General features: G+C 37.5%; 1 protein-coding gene across 1 annotated transcript in view; it reads left to right on the top strand.

Moving 5' to 3' along the window:
- Window positions 1–3,542: 3,542 nt before the first annotated feature.
- LOC121410786 (speckle-type POZ protein-like) overlaps window positions 3,543–22,371 on the top strand; it is a 51,605-nt gene continuing 32,776 nt past the window's right edge. The window contains exons 1-2 of the mRNA XM_041603098.1: window positions 3,543–3,734; window positions 20,368–20,523. Of these exons, the coding sequence (XP_041459032.1) occupies window positions 20,485–20,523 (39 nt within the window). The 5' untranslated portion in view covers window positions 3,543–3,734; window positions 20,368–20,484. The remainder of the gene's footprint in view (window positions 3,735–20,367; window positions 20,524–22,371) is intronic.

Below are 22,371 nucleotides of genomic sequence, written 5' to 3'. Positions count from 1 at the left end.
CGTCACTGACCCCGGCACTGACAAGCGGGCTTGCGGCATTGTCAGGATAACGTGCTATGCAGGCCGGGGCAGTAAAGAGGTCTTTAATTGCACGATTTCCAGCTCTCTTTCCTTTACTTTTTCTAACTCATCGATTCAACAAAGAAATTATAATGTATTTTTTGGAAAAAATATACAGATCGAGAAGAAAAAGGAAGGGGGAAAGTCGTTCATTTTAGCCGTGGAAAGTTTCAGAGTTTCCAATAACTCCCGGGGGGGCCACTTCCATTCACGAGTGGATACCATGCGCGACCATGGGGTCTCGAAAAGCACCCCAAACACGTAATTTCCATATTCTGAAAATGCACCCCTTAACAAGTATTGGCGTGTGAAACCCTACCCTTAACAAGTATTGGAAACAAAACGATACTCTTGGCAAATATTCCCTAAAATGAACCCCTAAACAAGTACAGGAATGTTTTATTGTAACGGGTCCTTCGGTCGTCTGCTTTACCTAATTTGGTTTAGTAAGACCATAGAGCTTCTCTGTTAGCTCCATGGTAAGACCCCACCTTCTACACCTCGCGCAAATCGGACTCTAAACACGAAGTGTTGGGGCAAAAAGGACATCCTTTATAAAACATTTTAATTTTGTTTTAACATCCCCGCAAATTCGACCCTAAACACGTAATGTTCCTAGCGAAATAGATACCCTTTTTTCATTATTTTTGTGTTTTTGACACCCTTATCACGTTACGTACGTAACGTGCCCTATCGTGAAAAAGACATCCTTTTTACGTGTTTTTTTGGTCGCGCATGGTATCCACTCGTCAATGTAAGTGGCCCCTCCGGGCAATAACTACCCTCGCCTCCCCCGTTCATTTTTGGCAAGCCGGAGAAAAAAAAATACAAATAGAAAATTGACCGATGGCCAGGGATACCCAAAAGGAAACTGGTTCCGATTGACGGTTGTCCGGGCGGTTGTCCCACCATTTAGATATGATTAGAATTTTGTGATCATTTTTAATCTGCATATCATAATCACACGTGTAGGCGGGGGCCAGTTATTTTTGCAAAGAATGCATGCATGATCTTGAAGTATGAACTAAACTGTCTGAGACATGTTGGTATAAAACACGTGGGTCATTCCTTAAAGGACAAGTCCACCCCAAGAAAAACTTGATTTGAATAAAAAGAGAAAAATTGAACAAGCATAACACTGAAAATTTCACCAAAATCAGATGTAAAATAAGAAAGTTATGACACTTTAAAGTTTTGCTTCATTTCACAAAACAGTTATAAGCACATCTCGGTCGGTATGCAAAAGAGGGAACTGATGACATCACTCACTATTTCTTTTGTATTTTATTATATGAAATATTTTGATTTTCTCGTCATTGTCATGTGAAATGAAGTTTCATTCCTCCCTGAACACGTGGAATTCCATTATTTTAACATTTTGTGCTTCAGGCAAGGAGGTCCTAATCGTCAAATTCGTAAAAATTGAAATATTATATAATTCAAACAATAAAAAACAAAAGAAATAGTGAGTGGGTGACATCATCGACTCTCTCATTTGGATGTAACTGGCTCGTTCATATAACTATTTTGTCAAAAATAAGCGAAACTTTGAAATGTCACTACTTTCTTATTTTACATCCGATTTTGATGAAATTTTCAGCATTGTGCTTGTCTGATTTTTCTCTATTGATTCAAATCAATTTTTTTCTGAGGTGGACTTGACCTTTAAAGCTATAGAGAAAAGATATTCGCGTCTTGATGTGCGCTGGGATGTGCGTAAGTTTTTCGTTGCTAACCGAGTGATAGAGAAGATGTAGTTACTGCTTGTTCAGTGATTGCAATTAAGAATAGACTGGATAAGCATTGGGAGATGATTGCCAATGACTTTGAGTGATTTTCGATTCTCGTGTGTTTTCATAGAATTTTTTGCTGTCTACGATACCCCTCAACCCAGGGGCGTCGATCCATTTTTCAGATTGGGGGGGGGGGGCAAAATCATGAATCAACGTTCCAAAGGCGCTCGATCACACAAAACGAACAAACTCACCCACACACACCCCTACACCCCCATACACGTATGCTTATATATATATATATACTCATGAGAAAGAGACACATATCTCACACTCACCAATACCAATGATTAAGATGGGTATCTAGAATTAGAACAATAGATGTGATCTGAAAAAAAGACAGTTTAATGGACGTTTTTAATAAAGTACAAGATATATATCCAACAAAAGATTATTGCAAATCGCAGCGGGAGTTCTTTTGAGGTTTAGAACTGAAAACGGGACATTCTCTTTACCTATTTAATCATGAAAAGTATGGGTTTTTGGTACAGAATCAGTGTATCATTACAATCTTATTTTATTTATTAGTTGCACATGTGGAATTATTGGGGGGGGGCAAAACGATATGTTTGCCCCCAATATTTTCATTGGTGGGGCGATCGCCCCCCCCCCCTGTCGCCCAAGGATAGACGCCTCTGCCTCAACCCCTGCCACCCCTCCCTGCCAACATAGGTAGCACATCTAATTTTGTCTGAAGGAGAGCAGCAGTTGACATTCTATCACTGCTTCCACTCTTCCTGGAATCCAGGAAATTCCAGGAAGTTTTGCTATTTTCCAGGATTATTCCAAAAAGTTTTCCAGGAAGTGAGGAATTCCAGGAAGTTTTCCAGGAAGTATATCATTTTCGAGAATGATATTAAATTATCTGAATATTATGTCAAAATCTATCACAAAGTTGGATCATTTTAATTAAAATGTCAAAATTTTTGCTCGCTCGCTCCGCGACTCTTTATAAACTTTTCCAGTTACATCATGTTCCCCTACATCCACTGCGTATTGGTTTTACCCTTTTCTTTTGTCATAGTGATTTTTGATTATGTATTGATTTATTTTTATCATTGTTTATGTAATTATTGTGTGTTTTGTACCTTTTTTTAATGGAAGTGAATAAAGTGAATTTAAATGTTTTGCCCCCTCAAAATTTTTGGCTCAGGGCTCAATACCGGCACTGGGCCCTATATTTCATTTTTGTGTGTGTGGATAATTATAACTTATGGAAGACTGGAGAACCGTTCAGAAAATTCCAGGATATTTTGTAAAATTCCAAGAACTTTCAGAGTAAATTCCAGATGGTTCCTTTTTGAAAAGTGGATGCACTGCATTCTCTACTTTGATCGATGAACAGGCTTAGCCTTAGTCCTACAACATCGTTGGAGTAGAAACTAAATTAAACTGAAATATAAGGAAAAGGATAAGCGCACTATCCTGTTCATGACAAAAAATGCATTGGCATATTGTAATTTTGGTTATCTCAAAATATTATTTGAAACAAAGTAGTAAAATTTATTAAAGTCCTTGGGATATTTAGTACTTCTAGTAGTAGTAATACCTCAACACCTCCCCGCCACCCGGTAGCCCCCCCCCCCTCCTTCCCTCGATCTGGCCGCGCCCCATCTCTGGCCAGTAAAATCTCGGCGCGGCTATAGCTATAGCTAGCTACGCTCCGGCCGCGCCGCGCCGGATCATCTGACAAAGAATTGGCTCTCTCTCGAATGATACGCTCTTTGCTGCTCGTCCCGATCTTCGCTAACCCCGGTGAAAGCTTAGGAATTTCCTATCAATTTAGGCCTAAAATGGGAAATAAGATTCTTCAGGACTGAGAAAAATTATCTGAATATTTATTGATACCTTTCCTATGGCGAAGGAGACAAGAGAAATCGAGTAAGTCAATAGAAAATTAAATCTCAACGTAAAATATTGCGGGAAATATTGTTAGACTGAAGTGACTGAGTCAGTGAGTGAGTGTGTTTAGGCCGAAGCCGTAGGCGACCGTACCGCCATGACCGCGTAGACTGCCAAGTCCTACCAAAGAAAATACGGCCAGCCCGTCTGGCGTCTCAGTCCAGACAGCTCGACAGGAGGTAGACAGGAATAACCGTCGTTTCTGGGGATTTATTCAACAATTTCTGACATTTTGGCATTATCGTGATATAGGGAACCACCGTTCACTTCATACAGCAGCGCTTTATTCAGTCACACGCACGGTCATGACGGTTCCCTATTTCCACCTCCATTCACTTTGTACATAAGTGCGCGTACACAAATCTACGAGTGGTTCCCAAAACCACGATTTGGCCGACATTTTACTGTAATCCCCATTCACCGACGGTAAAGTGTCCGTGTGGGCTCCCATTTGTTTTCGCGGTGGCAGACCCATATACAGCGTTAGCGCAGCGCAGTCACAGTAGTAGACATACACAGTTTGGGTTTACGTTTGGTACGAATTATGAATATTCATAACTTAGTAGTACGTCTTGGTAGTGCTTGCATGAATATGCATGATTTCATTTTTATGATCTCCTGCTAACGATATCGATAGCCTCAGGAGATGAAATGAAAACGAATACTTAGTAGATGGATAGACAGATAAAATTTAGATAAACAGGAAACAGATAGAGTGATAGACATATAGATAGATAGATAGATAGATAGAAAGAAAGATAGATAGATAGAAAGATAGATAGATAGATAGATAGACAGAGACACCGGGGATAGTGGACAGATAGATCTGACAGAAAGACAGAATATGGGCAAGTCCAAGAAAAGGTCACCCTGGAACACCCATGGGTTCATATCGTCTCGCGAGCGAAGGATTATCAGTCATACGCACGCGACACACAACTGAACTACACTTCCAAAATACAGTGGGCTTTTGCCCACATAAAATATGTATAAATAAATATTCCACATCCTGCTATGACACTTACCGAATCATTTAGATCCTTCCGTGACTTCTCCTTGAAGTTTCTTTCTAAAAATATGTATATTTTCTTGATCTTTAGTGAAGATTTTACGGAGATAGAAATCAGTCAGCGTTGTCGTTGATATCAATTTTCTCCTGAAGAGGGCGCGCGATTTATATTCATATCAAAGACACGACAAGGGAAAGAATAGGCACCTACACTATTTTACACGCATATCGACGCAAGGCATTACGCAAAGTCCGTGAAGTGTCCAATCTTTTCATTGTATAGACTTTGGTATACCGTATATGTATTATTGACGTTCGTCAAAGCTTGTACTGCTGGTTTCTTTCCAGGCACGTATATTATTTTCATTTTTTTTTTATCAGTCATCTTTTTAAATTAATGCAAATGAGTGTTATCATCACCAATAATAATCATTAATTATGTTTTTTGAAGGCATTTCATTAATTGGTGCCCATAATTAGTAAATTAATCATGAGGATTGCGCATTCAAAGAATTTAGATACAGTTATAAAATTACCGAGGAGCTGAATCAAGGTTGTGAAATCATTAGCGCCACCAACGGGCTTCCTTGTATTTCCGTGGAAGAGACAAGCGAAGTCACTTTCGAGGCCGAGGTAAGCAAAATGTGCTTTTTTTATCGGATTATTATTTTATTATTATTTTCATATTCAAGAAACTATTGCTACTTACCGGCAAGAGCCCCGGTGCATAGCGAGAAGGAGCTTCGGCAAATATTACTTCAGCAATGAAGCGATGTTTGCCGACTACTTCGAAATCCAGGGTCAAACACGGTCTATTGTACGAGGTTAGTACATACTAACCTCGTACAATGTGTGAGTGACCCTGGAAGGCAAAATTTCATCTTGATTTTAAGAAGTTATCTTTGGTGGGGTAAGAAAGCCCAAATGTTGAATTTTAAAATTTCATTAAGAAAAATTTGATAATGTGCATATGTATGCTAATTTGGGGCACCTAATTTGCATAATCAGTAAAATGGGCGTTACGTATGGGACAATTATAAAAACTCATAGAAAATGAAAACAAAACTTCTGAGATTTAGTCATAGGTGGGACATGGACCCCCTAACATCTTATTACTTTTGGCAGAAAAAAGTGGTGTCATCTAATTAATTATGCAAATTAGGTCTTGTCCAAGGATGGAATGTCCCATACGTAACATTTTGAGGATGTTTTTTTAAGTTATTTCTCATAATACAATACTTGTATTGTTGCATCTCTGGGAAGTTCTAATTTATTAAGTATGAAAATGTTATACCACAAAAAGTTTCAAAAATGGAGTTTACTTTTTAATTAAAAGTTAATTAAAAAATTGTTACGTATGGGACAACATGTTACGTATGGGACATTTACACACAATGTCAATGGGGAGATTTGTGTACAAAGTGAATGGAGAAAAACAAATTTCAAGAGTGCTCTAAAAAGTGATTATTTACCTATTCTTTAGTTTTTAAACACTGATTTGTTATGAATACTGATTAATGAATACAATCAAAGCAAAAAAAAATGTGAACATGGAAAAATATGAAAAAATAAAAACAATAGAGGTACATAAGAAATTCATAAAACCATGAAAAACAAGGAATAAAAAGGTTGAAATGGATAATTTCCCATTCAGTCATATCAAATATGTCTCAGTAGAACATTTAAAAAGAAAGAAACTCTTTGTTATTTCCATATTTTAATTTATTTCAATTTTTTGAATTATGGGGAAAATTGTGTACGTTCTCTATGGGGACAAAATGTCCCATACGTAACTGTCCCATACGTAACATGTTATTAATTACTTTAATTAGAGTCTGTAATTAGAGGGATTTGGCTTATGACATGAAATTTACCATGAATATACTATAGTATTGAGACTTCTATCACACTAAGTTTCAAGTTGTCAAGTGAAATACTTTCAGAGAATTCTCAACTTGAAAAAAATGTATTAAAAATTGTCTTTTCTCTGCGTCCCATACGTAACGGCGCAACTTTTCGCTCTAAAAGGTCAAGATCAAGGTCATATGTCACAATTTTTTGCATGATTATTCTTCTCCTAGCTGTTTACCATCATGAGGGTATTCAATCTTATCAAAGTCAATTAACACTATTTTTCAGGTTATTAAAGCCTCTGAAATGTCCCATACGTAACGCGCGCAAATTCTTGGACTTGCCCTAATATAGGCCTGGCATTAGAATGAAATATGAAGAAAATAAATGAATCTATAAGTATTAGATTTATGGGTACCTACATTACTACTAAAACAAATGATTGGATAAATAAATAAATGAAGAAGTAGACCTAGGTAAACTTAGACTTCTGGTGATGGGAGAGGGTCATAATGTATATATCATAACCACTGGCGTAGCCAGGAATTTTCAACAGGAGGGGGGGGGGGCAAGGAGAATGTAAATTCAAAATTCCTGGCTACGCCAGTGGTTATGATGTATACATTATGACCCTCTCCCATCACCAGAAGTCTAAGTTTACCTAGGTCTACTTCTTCATTTATTTTCCAATCATTTGTTTTAGTAGTAATGTAGGTACCCATAAATCTAATACTTATAGATTCATTTATTTTCTTCATATTTCATTCTAATGCCAGGCCTATATATTCTGTCTTTCTGTCAGATCTATCTGTCCACTATCCCCGGTGTCTCTGTCTATCTATCTATCTATCTATCTTTCTATCTATCTATCTATATGTCTATCACTCTATCTGTTTCCTGTTTATCTAAATTTTATCTGTCTATCCATCTACTAAGTATTCGTTTTCATTTCATCTCCTGAGGCTATCGATATCGTTAGCAGGAGATCGTAAAAATGAAATCATGCATATTCATGCAAGCACTACCAAGACGTACTACTAAGTTATGAATATTCATAATTCGTACCAAACGTAAACCCAAACTGTGTATGTCAACTACTGCGCTGCGCTAACGCTGTATGGGTCTGCCACCGCGAAGGAAGCCAGAATCGACACAAGTAGAAAAAGTGAATTTGCTATTTAACAGGTGGCCTTTTGTAACAAGACAAGAAAAGCAAGGAGAGAAGACGGTGAGAATGAAATTGAAACGATTTAAAGAAATCAGAGTGGTTTAGAATGTAAGAATTTAATGAAGAAATGAGGTTATTTTGATCGTGATATAGACGGTCAGACCTACATACGCGTTTTACTGTTATTACTGGCGGCGTGTGGCGGTATCCACAGATAGGTGTTCTGGATATAACCACACGCGTGTGGCTGGATGGTAAAGACACACGCGTGTGGCTGTATACACTGCCTTAGTTATAACACCAGCACTTTTGTCCAACCAGAGTCCAAAGTTTGGGGTTATAGATCTATAACACATCGAGGTTACAATCTAAGGATATGTAAACTTCAAATTAAAAATATTTAATTATTAAATTTTAAAATACTTTAAACAATATCTAGACCAAAAGCTTCAGTCTCTGTATTTTGGTTGTTCCGCTGAACTGCGTTGGCTCCACTCACCATACATAGACTGAAAAGCTGCGGGGTCCGTGGCTACAGACAACGTATAGTGAACTAGCGTTTTATAGATCGCGATTTAAAACTGTTTTTTGAGTGAAAATTATAATATAATGACATACATTATCAGGGAAATACAAACAATTTAAGTAATTGCATACCTTGGACCGGAGATATAAAAAAAAATCCACTGGATGATTGAGAAATCTGTCATCTAAGCCATTTTCTCCTGACCTGACGGTTTATCTTGCAAGTTGCCATCTTGAATGACGTCATTATCGTTAATGTCTCGATATATCGCGATTATAACTATTATCGTTTGTCTTCGTGAGTGTATCGTATCGTATTATTGCCTTGTAGGTGTGCTGGTGGAATGCAATATCGATATCACATTCGTACATTGTTGACGCCCTCTCCGTTCGTTTGTAAATATTTCATAGTTTGGCTGCCATTTTGACCTGTTTTCCTGGGTCGTACTCAACTAAACATCGGTAAAGTATCATTTTCATGCATTTTCATCTATATCGTTTAAATAATCTGAAAATTGAAGAATCAAATATTTTGCATGTGTAGTTTTCACATCCTTAGATTGTAACTTCGATGTGAAATATTACACCAAAGTTTGGACTCTGGTCGGACAAAGGTGCTGGTGTTATAACGAATGGGAGCCCACACGGACACTTTACCGTCGGTAAATGGGGATTACAGTAAAATGTCAGAAATTGTTGAATAAATCCCCAGAAACGACGGTTATTCCTGTCTAACCATATAGTTGAAAATGCATGAAAATTATACTTTACCGATGTTTAGTTGGGAAAAGCACAGGTAAATCGATCCAAATTAAGGCAGCCAAACTATGAAATATTTACAAACGAACGGAGAGGGCGTCAACAATTTACGAATGTGATATCGATATTGCATTCCACCAACAGACCTCCAAGGCAATAATACGATACGATACACTACACGAAGACAAACGATAATAGTTATAATCGCGATATATCGAGACATTAACGATAATGACGTCATTCAAGATGGCAACTTGCAAGAAAAACCGTCAGGTCAGGAGAAAATGTCTTAGATGACAGATTTATCAATCATCCAGTGGATTTTTTTTCAATAACTCCGGTCCAAGGTATGCAATTACTTAAGTTATTCATATTTCCCTGATAATTAAACTAGAAATTTTGCTCAAAAAAACAGTTAAAAATCGCGATCTATAAGTGCTAGTTCACTATACGTTGTCTGTAGCCCATGGGCCCCTAACTCTTTAGTCATGTATGGTGAGTGGAGCCAACGTAGTTCAGCGGAACAACCAAAATACAGAGACTGAAGCTTTTGGTCTAGACAGGAGGCTCCTGGGATTAATGTCATACATTACTAGATCTAGGTGGTTTCAGAACTTTCAGACCGCCTCAAAGTTCATCAGTTTCAGGTATTTTCTGATCTGGAAATTTACCCCGATCAGAAAATACCGGTAGGCCTACCTGGTAATCAATGGTAGGCCTAGATCTAGGCCTAGGCACTCATTCAATGAACAAGGTTATGATATAACCTTGTTCTCAGTTATATCTCCATGTGTGACAAAATAAGGGTGGCAATGTTTGGCTTATTTCCCCTTTTCCTTTGGGGCAAATGCTTGATTTTTTTACACTGACAGTTTTCATTACACCTATTATTCATACAACTTGGCTCTTATTTCAATTTGATTCTTTAAAAAGCATTTTTTTCTTAATTAAAAATAGAGATAAAAAAATGAAAATTTTCTTGCCATATTACTTTCCACCAATAGAGGGCGTACACAAAAATATGCCCAAAATTCAAGTTTTTGAGCGCTCTGGTGAATACAAAAATTATTCCCAAGTTACTAATGAAAAATAAATTGCAACTGTATGGAAATGAGTAATTTTGGTCACAAAAGTGATATTTTAATGATTTTTTAAAGTGTGTGCTCTGTACAACATTGGCATACCATAGTCCTACCTGTAGATTCCCCACAGGCAGGATGGTAGCAGTGAACAAGTGGGCCTAGGCCTAATAATGTGAAACTCAAACTGAGCAAACTACGTGTAATTTCCCCGAAAGAAAATACCCGCTAAATAGTACGTACTTGGAAAAATTACGAGAACTTTCGCGGGGATTTTTCCAAGGTTGCAGGTATTTTGGCAAGCAATGTGAAAGCAATTTATGGGAACTTAAGTTTTAGTCCAGCGTGTCGTTGGGCGCAGGCGCCGTGGGTGGCTGCTGGGCTAGTGATTTTGAATCTCGCGCCTTGCCTGCTTATCAGACCATACTGCGCATGCTCGTAACTTCAGGAACTTATCATGAAGGGTATGTTTCGGGGCGGTGTGAATGCAGGAATAATTAGTGGGTATTTTTTAGCCTAAAAAAGTCTTTGTAATTCAACGGGGATTCTTATGATCGAGGCTGTTTGAAACCACCTATTAACTACATGTACCTCAAGCGATGGTCGTGCAGGCTCCACTCCACTTCATGTTGAGATATTTACATTAATGGCGTTATTGTGATATTGGGAACCACCGTTCACTTCATACAGCAGCGCTTTATTCAGTCACATGCATGGTTCCCTATTTCCACCTCCATTCACTTTGTACACAAGTGCGCATATATGCAAATCGACGAGTGGTTCCCAAAACCACGATTTGGCCACATTAATACTATAGCAACCATACATGCCTAAGTTACAACCCCCCAAAACATTAAGAGGTGATTCGACCCCCCAATTTTTTTTTTCAAAATAGTGAATTTGAACGATTTATCCCTACCCATAGTCCCATTTTCCCCCGAGACAGATGTTCTATGACTGTGACATCATGGACGGGTATTCGGTCCCGGTGTAGTAAACAAGGCAGTGTCGTTTTGTGTACTATGCACCTATGCCTTCATATTTTGTCAAAACTTCATTTTATCGCTATTGGAGTATAGATTTTATGTGAACGATTTTGAAAGGAAGTAATCATTAATTAATGTCCCTACATTGTTAAACTTTTTGTTCTTTGTAGTGATTTTAGACATTTTTAATGCCTTGTTTTCGTTCGGGACTGTGTCCGTGGTGAAACAAGTCTTAATGGATCTAATGAACTGCAGTTGAAGTTGTATCTGCGAGCCGGAGAACTTGCAAAGAGGAAATGATTAAAAGTATATTTATGGCCGTACTGTTATCCCAAATATGTAAATTCCTTCAAAATGATACCATAAACCCTAAAGGAATAATTTCAAGGCGAATAAAATGAAATTTGATCGAGATATTCTCACCAGTCGATAACATAGCAGATGTGTTATTATAACATATTTATCCACGTGTGATACGGCAACAGTTGGTTGCGGAATTGCTCTGTACTGACCGGCCGCCCGTGATGGCGCAGCTAGCTGTCACCTGTCGAGCTACCGTACCGTATACCTTATGTACTTGCTTGTTGTCTTCAACTCCCTTGTGCTTGTAGATGTGACGGCTCTCGCAGATCTCTAGCATAAATAATAAAAACAACTCGGAAGGCCGAGAAGAATAGTAGGATTGATTCACGATTGTTCTGTGGAATGAATGGAAATGATCCAAAGCACTGGGGCCTGTTGCATGAAATGGTCTTTCGTAGAACCATTCTACATAATGTACGTAAGAAGGAGATATCGCTCAACTGTTTCACAGAGCCGATTTGGGCGATACGAAGAATGGTCCTTGGAAAGACACATCCAGACATGTCCTACATAGGCATGATCTTCTTTGCCCACCGTCCGCCACTGTCGGCATTGAGAGAAAATGCGTTTATGGCAAGCCACACTGACATATCACCTTAAACATATTTTTTAGGGGGTTGATGATGCATTTTATCTGGGATGGTGCCAAGTTATTTTTTATATGGGGGCTAGTTGTCATCAATTTCACATCAACAAGACAACAAAAAACGGATGTCATTTTAACTTCTCCGGGGTAATGTAGGCCCAAATATTTTTTAAAAATATGTTTACTCACTCCGTCCTATCCCCACCCTTTTCCATAGTATAAAAGAAAATAAACTTGAACTAACGCACTATCTCTCTGACCCCTCATGCTTTCTCATTATAGATAATTATTAATTAAACAATATGAAAACAAACTTCTTTAAAAGAAATTATGTAAGGAAAAAAAAACATGTTTATAACGTTAAGCAAAAAACAAAGAAAAAAAAACATACAAAACTAAGATGTTAAACATGCTAAATCATTTATTTATTTTTATTGATTTTCATTATGATAATTTTTTTTTGATGAGATTAATTTTAATCAATGAAAATTAATTCTTGAATTTGGGATAACTTAATAATGTACACAAGTCTATGAGAGAGGAAGTCAAAATTTCAACAAATATGAAATAAAGGGTTTGTTTCATGGACGGTTTTTGTTACTTCTGCCAACAGTTATTTCATGAAACTTCGCACATGGCTTCATACTAACACTATCCAAAAGGTGCGTACACCAAAATAACAATTCGATACGGCACAGAGTGGGGCCAAGGCCTTGAACTTTCTTCTCATTTGCATGATTTTCGAATATTGTGTGCTCACTGAAGCATGACGTAAAATACGTCCATGACATTCACTCAGATGGTAGCTTATAAAATTACCTACAAGCTCATGTAAAAATATATCAAAAACTCGCATTGGTTCGGAAATTATTGATGTTTGTTCAAGGGGGACTTACTTTTTTTGTTGTGTATATTTTTTATACGGGGAAAGTAATGATTTGTACATATGATTCCTATTTGTTTGATTTGAGTTGCTTTGATAAAAATTGTAAAATCATCTCTCTCTGCATAGCATTCTGTATTACATCCGGGCACCTCTTATACTAAATTCCCGGCCGTGAGGTCAGTAATTTTCTGTACACTGTTCTCTCGGGCTCTGACAGGTGGCTAATTTCCTAGACTTTCAAAGCAAAATATTGAGAAGGCAGAGGATTTTTGTGACATGCTATCTGTTTGAACAACTGATACTATATATTGTGTGTGGAACCCATATTTATGGAAACTCACCCCCTTCTTAATTTAACTTTCACTACCGCTACACTACTCTCCACCTACCCGTACATCAAGCCCAAAAATTCTTATATAGGAAGAAGAATTCGCTGATACTCCGAGTGGCAAACCAAAGGTGGGGAAAAAATGCATAGACCCTAGATCTATTGACTAAATTGTAAAAATCCTACACTGAAACTAGCTTAACATACATAAGAAGCTTACGTGTAATCTCTTACTTTTCATCCTAATTTCACTCCATATCCATCCTCCGGTTAGCCTCAAAATTGGTGATTTAGAGCCAAAATCGAGTTCCTCACACGTCTAAACAATTCGCTGCCGATTTCAAAACATCGCATGCGCGAGAGGGTCCAAATAAATCGGAAAAAATAAGAATAATGATTAAGAGCAAGAGCGTTTACTCACAGTCTGTTATTATTGCCCTCTTGCCATCTTTGTTATCGTAGCCTACATGTAGCTACAAGACGCATATACATAGAGACGTGTCAATATCATGAGCAGCGCCAACTTAGATTTTAAAAATACTTGCATCGGCCAATAAATATGAATCGTAAAATACTTGCATCAGCCGATAAATGTGAATCGTATGATGTCGTTATGTTGTTACTCATGTTACACCATCGTTACTTTAGTCTACTGTACATTGTTACATTTTTTTAGGCCTCATTTAATGTAATACCATGACATGTATTCCGCTCCTACTTTATTTTCTTATCAGGTACAAGGAGTATGAAGACAATTTCCATTGGCAAATTTTGAAGAGAATTTCCATTGGCAAATTTTGAATGGAAGGGAAAATTAGAAAAATCAAACTTTTTCAGTTTTTTTGTTACTCACGTTACATTGGTTTAAGTGGTGGGGTGGCATGCTTTTTACCCACTCATTGGATTGAAAGACTTGTTTGAGTCTTTGGCAAAGTATGTACATTCTAAAAATCAACTTAACAACTGCTGATCATTCTTTATTTTTTAATTCAAATGAATTCTTTTGGTAAATTTTTACTGTTTTTGTCTCACCTGCGAAGCTGAGTGAGACTATAGGCGCCGCTTTTCCGACGGCGGCGGCGGCGTCAACATCAAATCTTAACCTGAGGTTAAGTTTTTGAAATGACATCATAACTTAGAAAGTATATGGACCTAGTTCATGAAACTTGGCCATAAGGTTAATCAAGTATAACTGAACATCCTATTAAAGTTTCATGTCACATGACCAAGGTCAAAGGTCATTTAGGGTCAATGAACTTAGACCATGTTGGAGGAATCAACATTGAAATCTTAACCTGAGGTTAAGTTTTTGAAATGTCATCATAACTTAGAAAATATATGGACCTAGTTCATGAAACTTGGACATAAGGTCAATCAAGTATCACTGAACATCCTGCATGAGTTTCACGTCACATGACCAAGGTCAAAGGTCATTTAGGGTCAATGAACTTTGGCCGAATTGGGGATATCTGTTGAATTCCCATCATAACTTTGAAAGTTTATGGATCTGATTCATGAAACTTGGACATAATAGTAATCAAGCATCACTGAATATTTTGTGCAAGTTTCAGGCCTAATGATTAAGGTCAAAGGTCATTTAGGGTCAATGAACTCTGGCCGAATCGGGGGTATCTGTTGAATTACCATCATAACTTTGAAACTTTATTGGTCTAGTTCATTAAACTTGGACATATGAGTAATCAAATATCACTGAACATCCTGTGCGCATTTCAGGTCACATGACCAAGGTCAAAGGTCAATGAACTTTGGCCGAATTGGGTGTATCAGTTGAATTACCATCAAAACTTTGAAAGTTTATGGATCTGATTCATGAAACTTGTACATAAGAGTAATCAAGTATCACTGAACATCCTGTTCGAGTTTCAGGTCACATGATCAAGGTCAAAGGTCATGTAAGGTCAATGAACTTTGGCCATGTTGGGGTTTTTTGTTGAATAACCATCATATCTCTGTAAGTTTATTGGTCTAGTTCATAAAAAGTGGACATAAGAGTAACCATGTATCACTGAACATCTTGTGCGAGTTAGAGTAGTATTCAAAGTCAGCACTGCTGCTATATTGAACTGCGTGATGCAGGTGAGACGGCCAGAGGCATTCCACTTGTTCTCAAAGGTTTTTTGTTTTATTCTCAATAAAGTTGTAAGTTGAGTTCAAAGTTCAATATTTGCAATTCTTGATGGAATTTTGGGATAAAAATTACTGTTCCGTATGCCCAGAGGCCAGAACTATACTGAACAAAATTAGGTGGGTGAAAAGTTCCAAAAAATATAAATTCATATTTCCACCCCATGGCACCCATCTCGTGGAATTGCTCAAATGGATTTATTTCATGAAACTTGGACATAACTAATATGTGTAATGAAATATCCCTTTATCATCTTGCATGAGGTTTAGGTCACAGGATGATGGTCAATGGTCACTTAAGGACTTAAGGTCAATGAACTTAGTATTTCATTATCAAATAAAGACCTGTGTTTTTTGTGAAAAATTATTAATCATCAATAGTTTTTTTCAAAAGATACTTTCAGGCGAGAGTGGCAGAGGCATTTCACTTATTACTCTCTCAGCAGCACTTGGGGAAATAAAGTGGGAGGGCAGTATTAAAAAAGGGATCTTAAAGGGATGGTCCGGGTTGAAAATATTTTTATATCTGAAATAAATCAAGTAAAATTCACAGAGCAAAATGCTGAAATTTCATCAAAATCAGATGACAAATAACAAAGTTATTGAATTTTAAAGTTTATCAGTATTTTGTGAAAACAGTTATATGCACATTGTCATGAATATTCATTAGGTGGGCTGATGATGTCACATCCCCACTTTCCTTTTTCTTATGTTATTACATGAAATCATAAATGTTTCATTTTGTTCATGCACGTGTATAAAATGATGTCTCCATTATGATGAAATAGGTTGCGGCAATAAATAACTAATGCACTTAATCAGTTGTCAATCCAATTGTTTTAGTTCTTGGTAGAATAAATTGAATAAACGTCATTTCATAATAAGATACAAAAGAACAAGTGGGGATATGACATCATCAGCCCACCTGATTAATATTAATAAAGACATGCATGCCTAGAACTGTTTCATCGGAATAATGTAAATCTTTCAAATTCAATAACTTTGTTATTTGTTATCCGAATTTGATTAAATTTTCAGCATTTTGCTTTGTGAATTTTACTCTATTAATTGAGATAGAAATATCTCTAGCCTGGACCATCCCTTTAAACTAGCTTCTGTATTAATGAGAAAGAGTTGCCAATGTCAAATAAAATTTTCACCCGTACAGGTACATGTAGACCCATAGTACATTTACAGTGTCTACAAGAATTACATGTATTTGTACACTTGTATACATTACAAAATGCAAAATGAGAAGATGATCTATGTCCGAACCCAAAATTCCTAATTTGGCCATCATAGAATAAAATGAACTAGAATTTTGATTCTTCACGAGGACGAATTAGGTGATCTGTCTGATTCTCTTGATCACGATCATGATCGTGATCATTTTTGATAACGATCACCATGTTATGACCATCATAAGGAAAACTGAACTTTTATAATGGAAAGAAAATGTTGAATTCTCTTGAAAGTCGGAAATAAGAAGTTCTGTGAGAAAGGTACAGGTAATACATGGTAATACATGTACATGTACATCTATGATACATGTAATTAGCAAAAGTAAAGAAAAAGAATCTGGTGAGTTTCGAACCAGGGACCCTCATTTTACAAGGCAGACGTTCTGTCCATTCAAACACAATAATTTCATACTCGTAAAAGGCAGAGATTAAACATAACCTCGAATTGAAATTTCCAAGTGCATAATTACATAATGATATACCTCTATAGATTGTCATTTTCATAGATCTATTTCTCAAAATGAGAAGTAAAGATACAATCAATCTTACTGTATATGTAGCTGCAATATATCAAAAACCTGGCGAAAAACGACCAGTATACAGTTATAGTCATATTTGCAAAATTATGAAAACATAATAAAACAAAAATGGAAATGTCTATTTCCAATGCCATTTTGATGATGTCATGATAAAATTGAGGGTCAAATGAGACATGAAATCATATCTACATGTATGTTTCATACTTTATTGTATCCCCGAACAGAGTTCGGAGGATACTATGGATTTGGCTTCGTCCGCCGCAGAGATTTCCTTGTGAGCGCTCTATCAGCTGCATTTCTTCTCCGATCGTCTTCAAATTTGGCATGAAGGTTGAGTATGGTATAGCAAAGAAGCCTATCGATTTTGGTGTGGACAGAGGTCACATGGTAAGGTCAAAGGTCATTTTCAGGTCAACATTAAAGATTACATGGAGGACTCTCTTATGACACCTAACTCCGCAACCGTAAGTCACTTTTCAACTAAACTTTGATGATAGATGGACTTGGGGAACCTTCATCTTATGCTGCAGTCAGAGGTCACATGGTAAGGTCAAAGGTCATTTTCAGGTCAACATTAAAGTTTACATGGAGGACTATCTTATGACACCTAACTCTGCAGCCGTAAGTCACTTTTCAACCAAACTGGGATGGTAGATGGATTTGGGGTACCTGCATGTCATGCTGCAGTCGGAGGTCACATGGTAAGGTCAAAGGTCATTTTCAGGTCAACATTAAAGTTTACATGGAGGACTATCTTATGACACCTAACTCTGCAGCCGTAAGTCACTTTTCAACCAAACTGGGATGGTAGATGGATTTGGGGTACCTGCATGTCATGCTGCAGTCGGAGGTCACATGGTAAGGTCAAAGGTCATTTTCAGGTCAACATTAAAGTTTAAATGGAGGACTCTCTTATGACACCTAACTCTGCAACCGTAAGTCACTTTTCAACCAAACTGGGATGGTAGATGGATTTGGGGTACCTGCATGTCATGCTGCAGTCGGAGGTCACATAGTAAGGTCAAAGGTCATTTTCAGGTCAACGTTAAAGTTTACATGCAAGACTCTCTTATGACACCTAACTCTGCAACAGTAAGTCACTTTTCAACCAAACTTGGAGGATGGATTTGGGGTACCTGCATGGTCATGCTGCAGTCAGAGGTCACATGGTAAGGTCAAAGGTCATTTTCAGGTCAATGTTAAAGTTTACATGCAAGACTCTCTTATGATACCTAACTCTGCAACCGTAAGTCACTTTTCAACCAAACTTGGATGGTAGATGGATTTGGGGTACCTGCATGTTATGCTGCAGTCAGAGGTCACATGGTAAGGTCAAAGGTCATTTTCAGGTCAACGTTGAAGTTAACATGCAAGACTCTCTCCGCAACCATAAGTCACTTTTCTGCCACACTTGGATGGTAGATGGACTTGGGGGACTTGCATGCTAGGGTTATTGTCGCCATGATGATTGTATTTTTTTGTCAAATTTCTGTGTGAGCTCTAGATATCGCAATGGCGGATGACGCGGTGGGTTCAGGGGATACATGTGCTCGGCTGCGCGACCCGCCGAGCATCTCTAGTCTGAATATGAAAGAAAAATTGGGGGTCAATGGATCATTTGAGGAGATATATGAATTTGTATAGGCATGTTTTTGCCCATATTTGGCCTATTGTGAGCCTGCACATATGATGAAAACTTTGATGGAAGGTAATTTCTTTATTACTGGTTGTAGAAGGTTGATCAAGGTATAAAATTAATCAGAATTTCATAATCAATGCATTGGATTAAAAGAAACAGTGAATTTATATTGAGTAATTGCATTACGTGTGAGCGCGTAAATTCCTGATAAATATGCTTAAAACAACCTCTACTTTAATCGCTAGAGGGTATTCATTTGTCTCGCAATCTACTATGGTCAACAAGGAAATTCGTGATCACTCTCGCAAAAAGTGTTCATTGGCTTTCTAGGAAATTCGTGATCACTCTCGCAAAAAGTGTTCACTAGCTTACAAGTTCACGAGCTTTTGAGTGCCGCTGCAACTCTTTATCAAGTGACGAAAATTGTCCGATATCGTACTCTATTTATACTAATCTCCAAGACCGTACGCGAGAACAATAGGTGGGCACTGATCCGTTGTGTGATTGGTCAGGAGTTATGCAAATAAGCCGGGGGTATATGCAAATACGCCGTGGGTCGGCAATATGCAAATGAGACCAAAATTGGCGGGCTCGCTAGTTTCCGTGGGCGGGGGTTGACTAGCTGAGCGGTCCCTCGATCGGGGCCCGATTTCTGGATGCGAACCATCCGACAGCACAATACCCCCTTACCTGGCAGTGCACGCCGACCCGATCGTTCTTGGCCCCGATCGAGGGAACGTGCACTTTGTTACCTGTACATGACATTTTATGACATGTATTGTTGACCCTTGACATTTAGTTGATGTGATGTAAGTTTAATTTTTGATGACCTTGACCTTGAACTTGTTTTGTACACATCGCATGATAAATCTGCATATGATAAGTCTGCATAACTAATAATATTTTGAAATTTGATGAAGGACTTTTGATATTTTGATGTTAAAAAAAAGAAAGAGGAAAAGGGGGGAAAAAGAAAAATATGAATAATAAAGTAATAAAAAAGAAAATTTGTAGAAACATAAAAGGTGATGTACATGTATCATATGAAATAGAGAAGTACATCCTTTTTTTTGCACCCAGTTGCTCGTGATCGGTCGCGCATGCAATGATTATGAATCACAATATGCAATATATTTTCATACCTTGATTTGCTGTGATCATTGAAGCATATTTATCATGCGTTATGACTTATTTCTTGAGGAAATATAAACAACTAACGCGAAAACCCCTACCCCCAAAAAGAATGGAAAACACAAACTATTGAATATTGGACATAAAAAATGAACACAACACACCTACCTTGTATTCTTGTGCAGAAATCTGTAGATAAATCGTGATTCATTATATACATGTAAGTACATGTAGTAGGGCACGATATTGTAATTGTACACATTTAAATTCAAATTTTTCAAAATATTCAAGTTTTTTGTCGAATTTGCTGACATACTGTGTGGATTTTTAAATAGATGACATGTCTTAATGAATTATTTCTCTTTGATTTTCTTCAGACCGTGAGATTGATGTGAAATTGGCCAGTCTCACCTTATTTAGATCTGCCAGCACAAAGCAAATCGTGTACCAAACTGGCGACGTCACGGGTACCAAGCCCCCCTCCGTCAGACGTCATGTCCTGTCCCGTGGCAGAGAACTGGTGTTATACCCAGGTAAGGCACATTATTTGACATGTACTGCAGGGGCGGTTTTCTGAATGTTTTCTTTTCTCAATTGTTTTTCTCAAAGACAGGATTGGTATTCTGGTGGATATCATAACTTGTCATCAAAATTGTCAGAAACTTTGTCTCTTCTCTACAGGGTGCTAACAAGTTGCAAGTTCATAAGTGTGCATAATCCCATTCCGAGCAAAAAACATTTTTATGACAGGGCCTAGCAGTCATAAACTTTGTAATTTCAACCATAATATCCCAATATGCCGACTTGTGTGTCAAGCCAAGAAGTTTCTATGACTGGAGTTCCAACAGGCAACAAATTTTATCAAGCAGCTGTTCATTTCTAAAGAAGCACAAAAGAAAGAACAGCAGTTAAGGCCATCGAAGCCGCCAGTTTCAGTGAAGAAATGCAAAGTGAAATTTTACGAATATCCATTTGGATCAATTTTCCATCTTTTGAATTAAAAAACAAACAGAAATTTGTATGCATGACAAGACATCAATAACCAAGCACTATTACGCTGAGATATTTGCCCAGATTATATCAATTTACCTTTAATTAGTGGAAAAAGTAAGAATTTGACCTTTACTGAAACCAGATTTTAACACTTTTCCGATCGTTTGCGGCAAATGAAAATTTCAAATGTGGTCGACGGAATATTGCTATTCATTATTGTATATGCCAGATGAGTGCCCGCACATGCCCAATCAAGGAAATTTGAGTCATACTTCAGGACATTTTGCATAGTTTATTTTTGCATGCCTCCGAATTATGTACTACACATAAACCAGACCAGATGCGGCGAAAAAGTAATTATCATCACAATAGCATATTTCCCTTTATATATGACCTATAGCTGCAGAGTCACGCGGGACGTGTCTACACTATTGCAAGAGATGTTGAGCAAAGTGCATGCCTGACATACTTTCTGCTGGCGGCTACGAAGCTTGTTCAAAGGGATTTTGTTTGCTGTTACTCCATCTCATTTATACCTCCTTGGTCAAGCACACAATGATAATGTTTGGATTAGATTTTTGTAAGTTTCACTCATCATCGATGACTGCAGGTAGTTAAGTCGTATACTAATTCCTTCTTTTTTTCTCAGTTTTTCCCTTTTTCTCTCTATCTTCAAAAAATCTTTGTCCACTTTCTGTCTCTTAGTATAATTAAAGCATTTGTATATGCGCCGTAGCCCAGTGTCGGCTGTGCCCCCATGATTGACCGGGTCTTCCTGTTGGTTAGAAGGGCTTCCACTCGGAACTAACAGTGGTTTTAATTGGTTTGTCTGTGAAAAGATGGGCAAGAAATTACAGATATATGAAAAAGAAAAGACAATCTTCAGAATACCAATTTGTGACAATCAGCCGTGTCACCTCTCTGAGAGAAATGACAAAATTATGACAATATTGATGACAGTTTTCCAGAATACCATGGTACCACCCTCATGAATTTTTCAACAGAAATTTTTTTCCTGAATCTGTAATTTTTGCAGCAAAAAAATCATGTACCTAGATGTCTCTGCTGTATCTCATTTTTATATGCCCATTCTTAACAGGACGTATTATGGTATCAGGCTCGGTGTTCGCCCGTCCGTCTGTCCATTAACTTTTCCTTGAAAACGCGACAACTTCAGTTTGACTTAACCCAGGCTCATATAATTTGGTGTGTATGATACTAGCATGGATCCCAGGAAGCCTTTAGATTTAGGCCCTAAACCCGAGTGGTTGTTGTACTTCATTTCTTATGTTTTTGTTTCACTTTTTATCAGGTATCAGCAAATTGACAAGTGTAATTTCAGGACACTATGAAAAAGTTAAATTTTAGGTCAACAAATCTTAGCACTT

Source organism: Lytechinus variegatus, chromosome 3, assembly GCF_018143015.1.
Source record: "Lytechinus variegatus isolate NC3 chromosome 3, Lvar_3.0, whole genome shotgun sequence".
Classification (NCBI taxonomy): domain Eukaryota; kingdom Metazoa; phylum Echinodermata; class Echinoidea; order Temnopleuroida; family Toxopneustidae; genus Lytechinus; species Lytechinus variegatus.
This window is presented reverse-complemented; position numbering and strand designations above follow the sequence as displayed.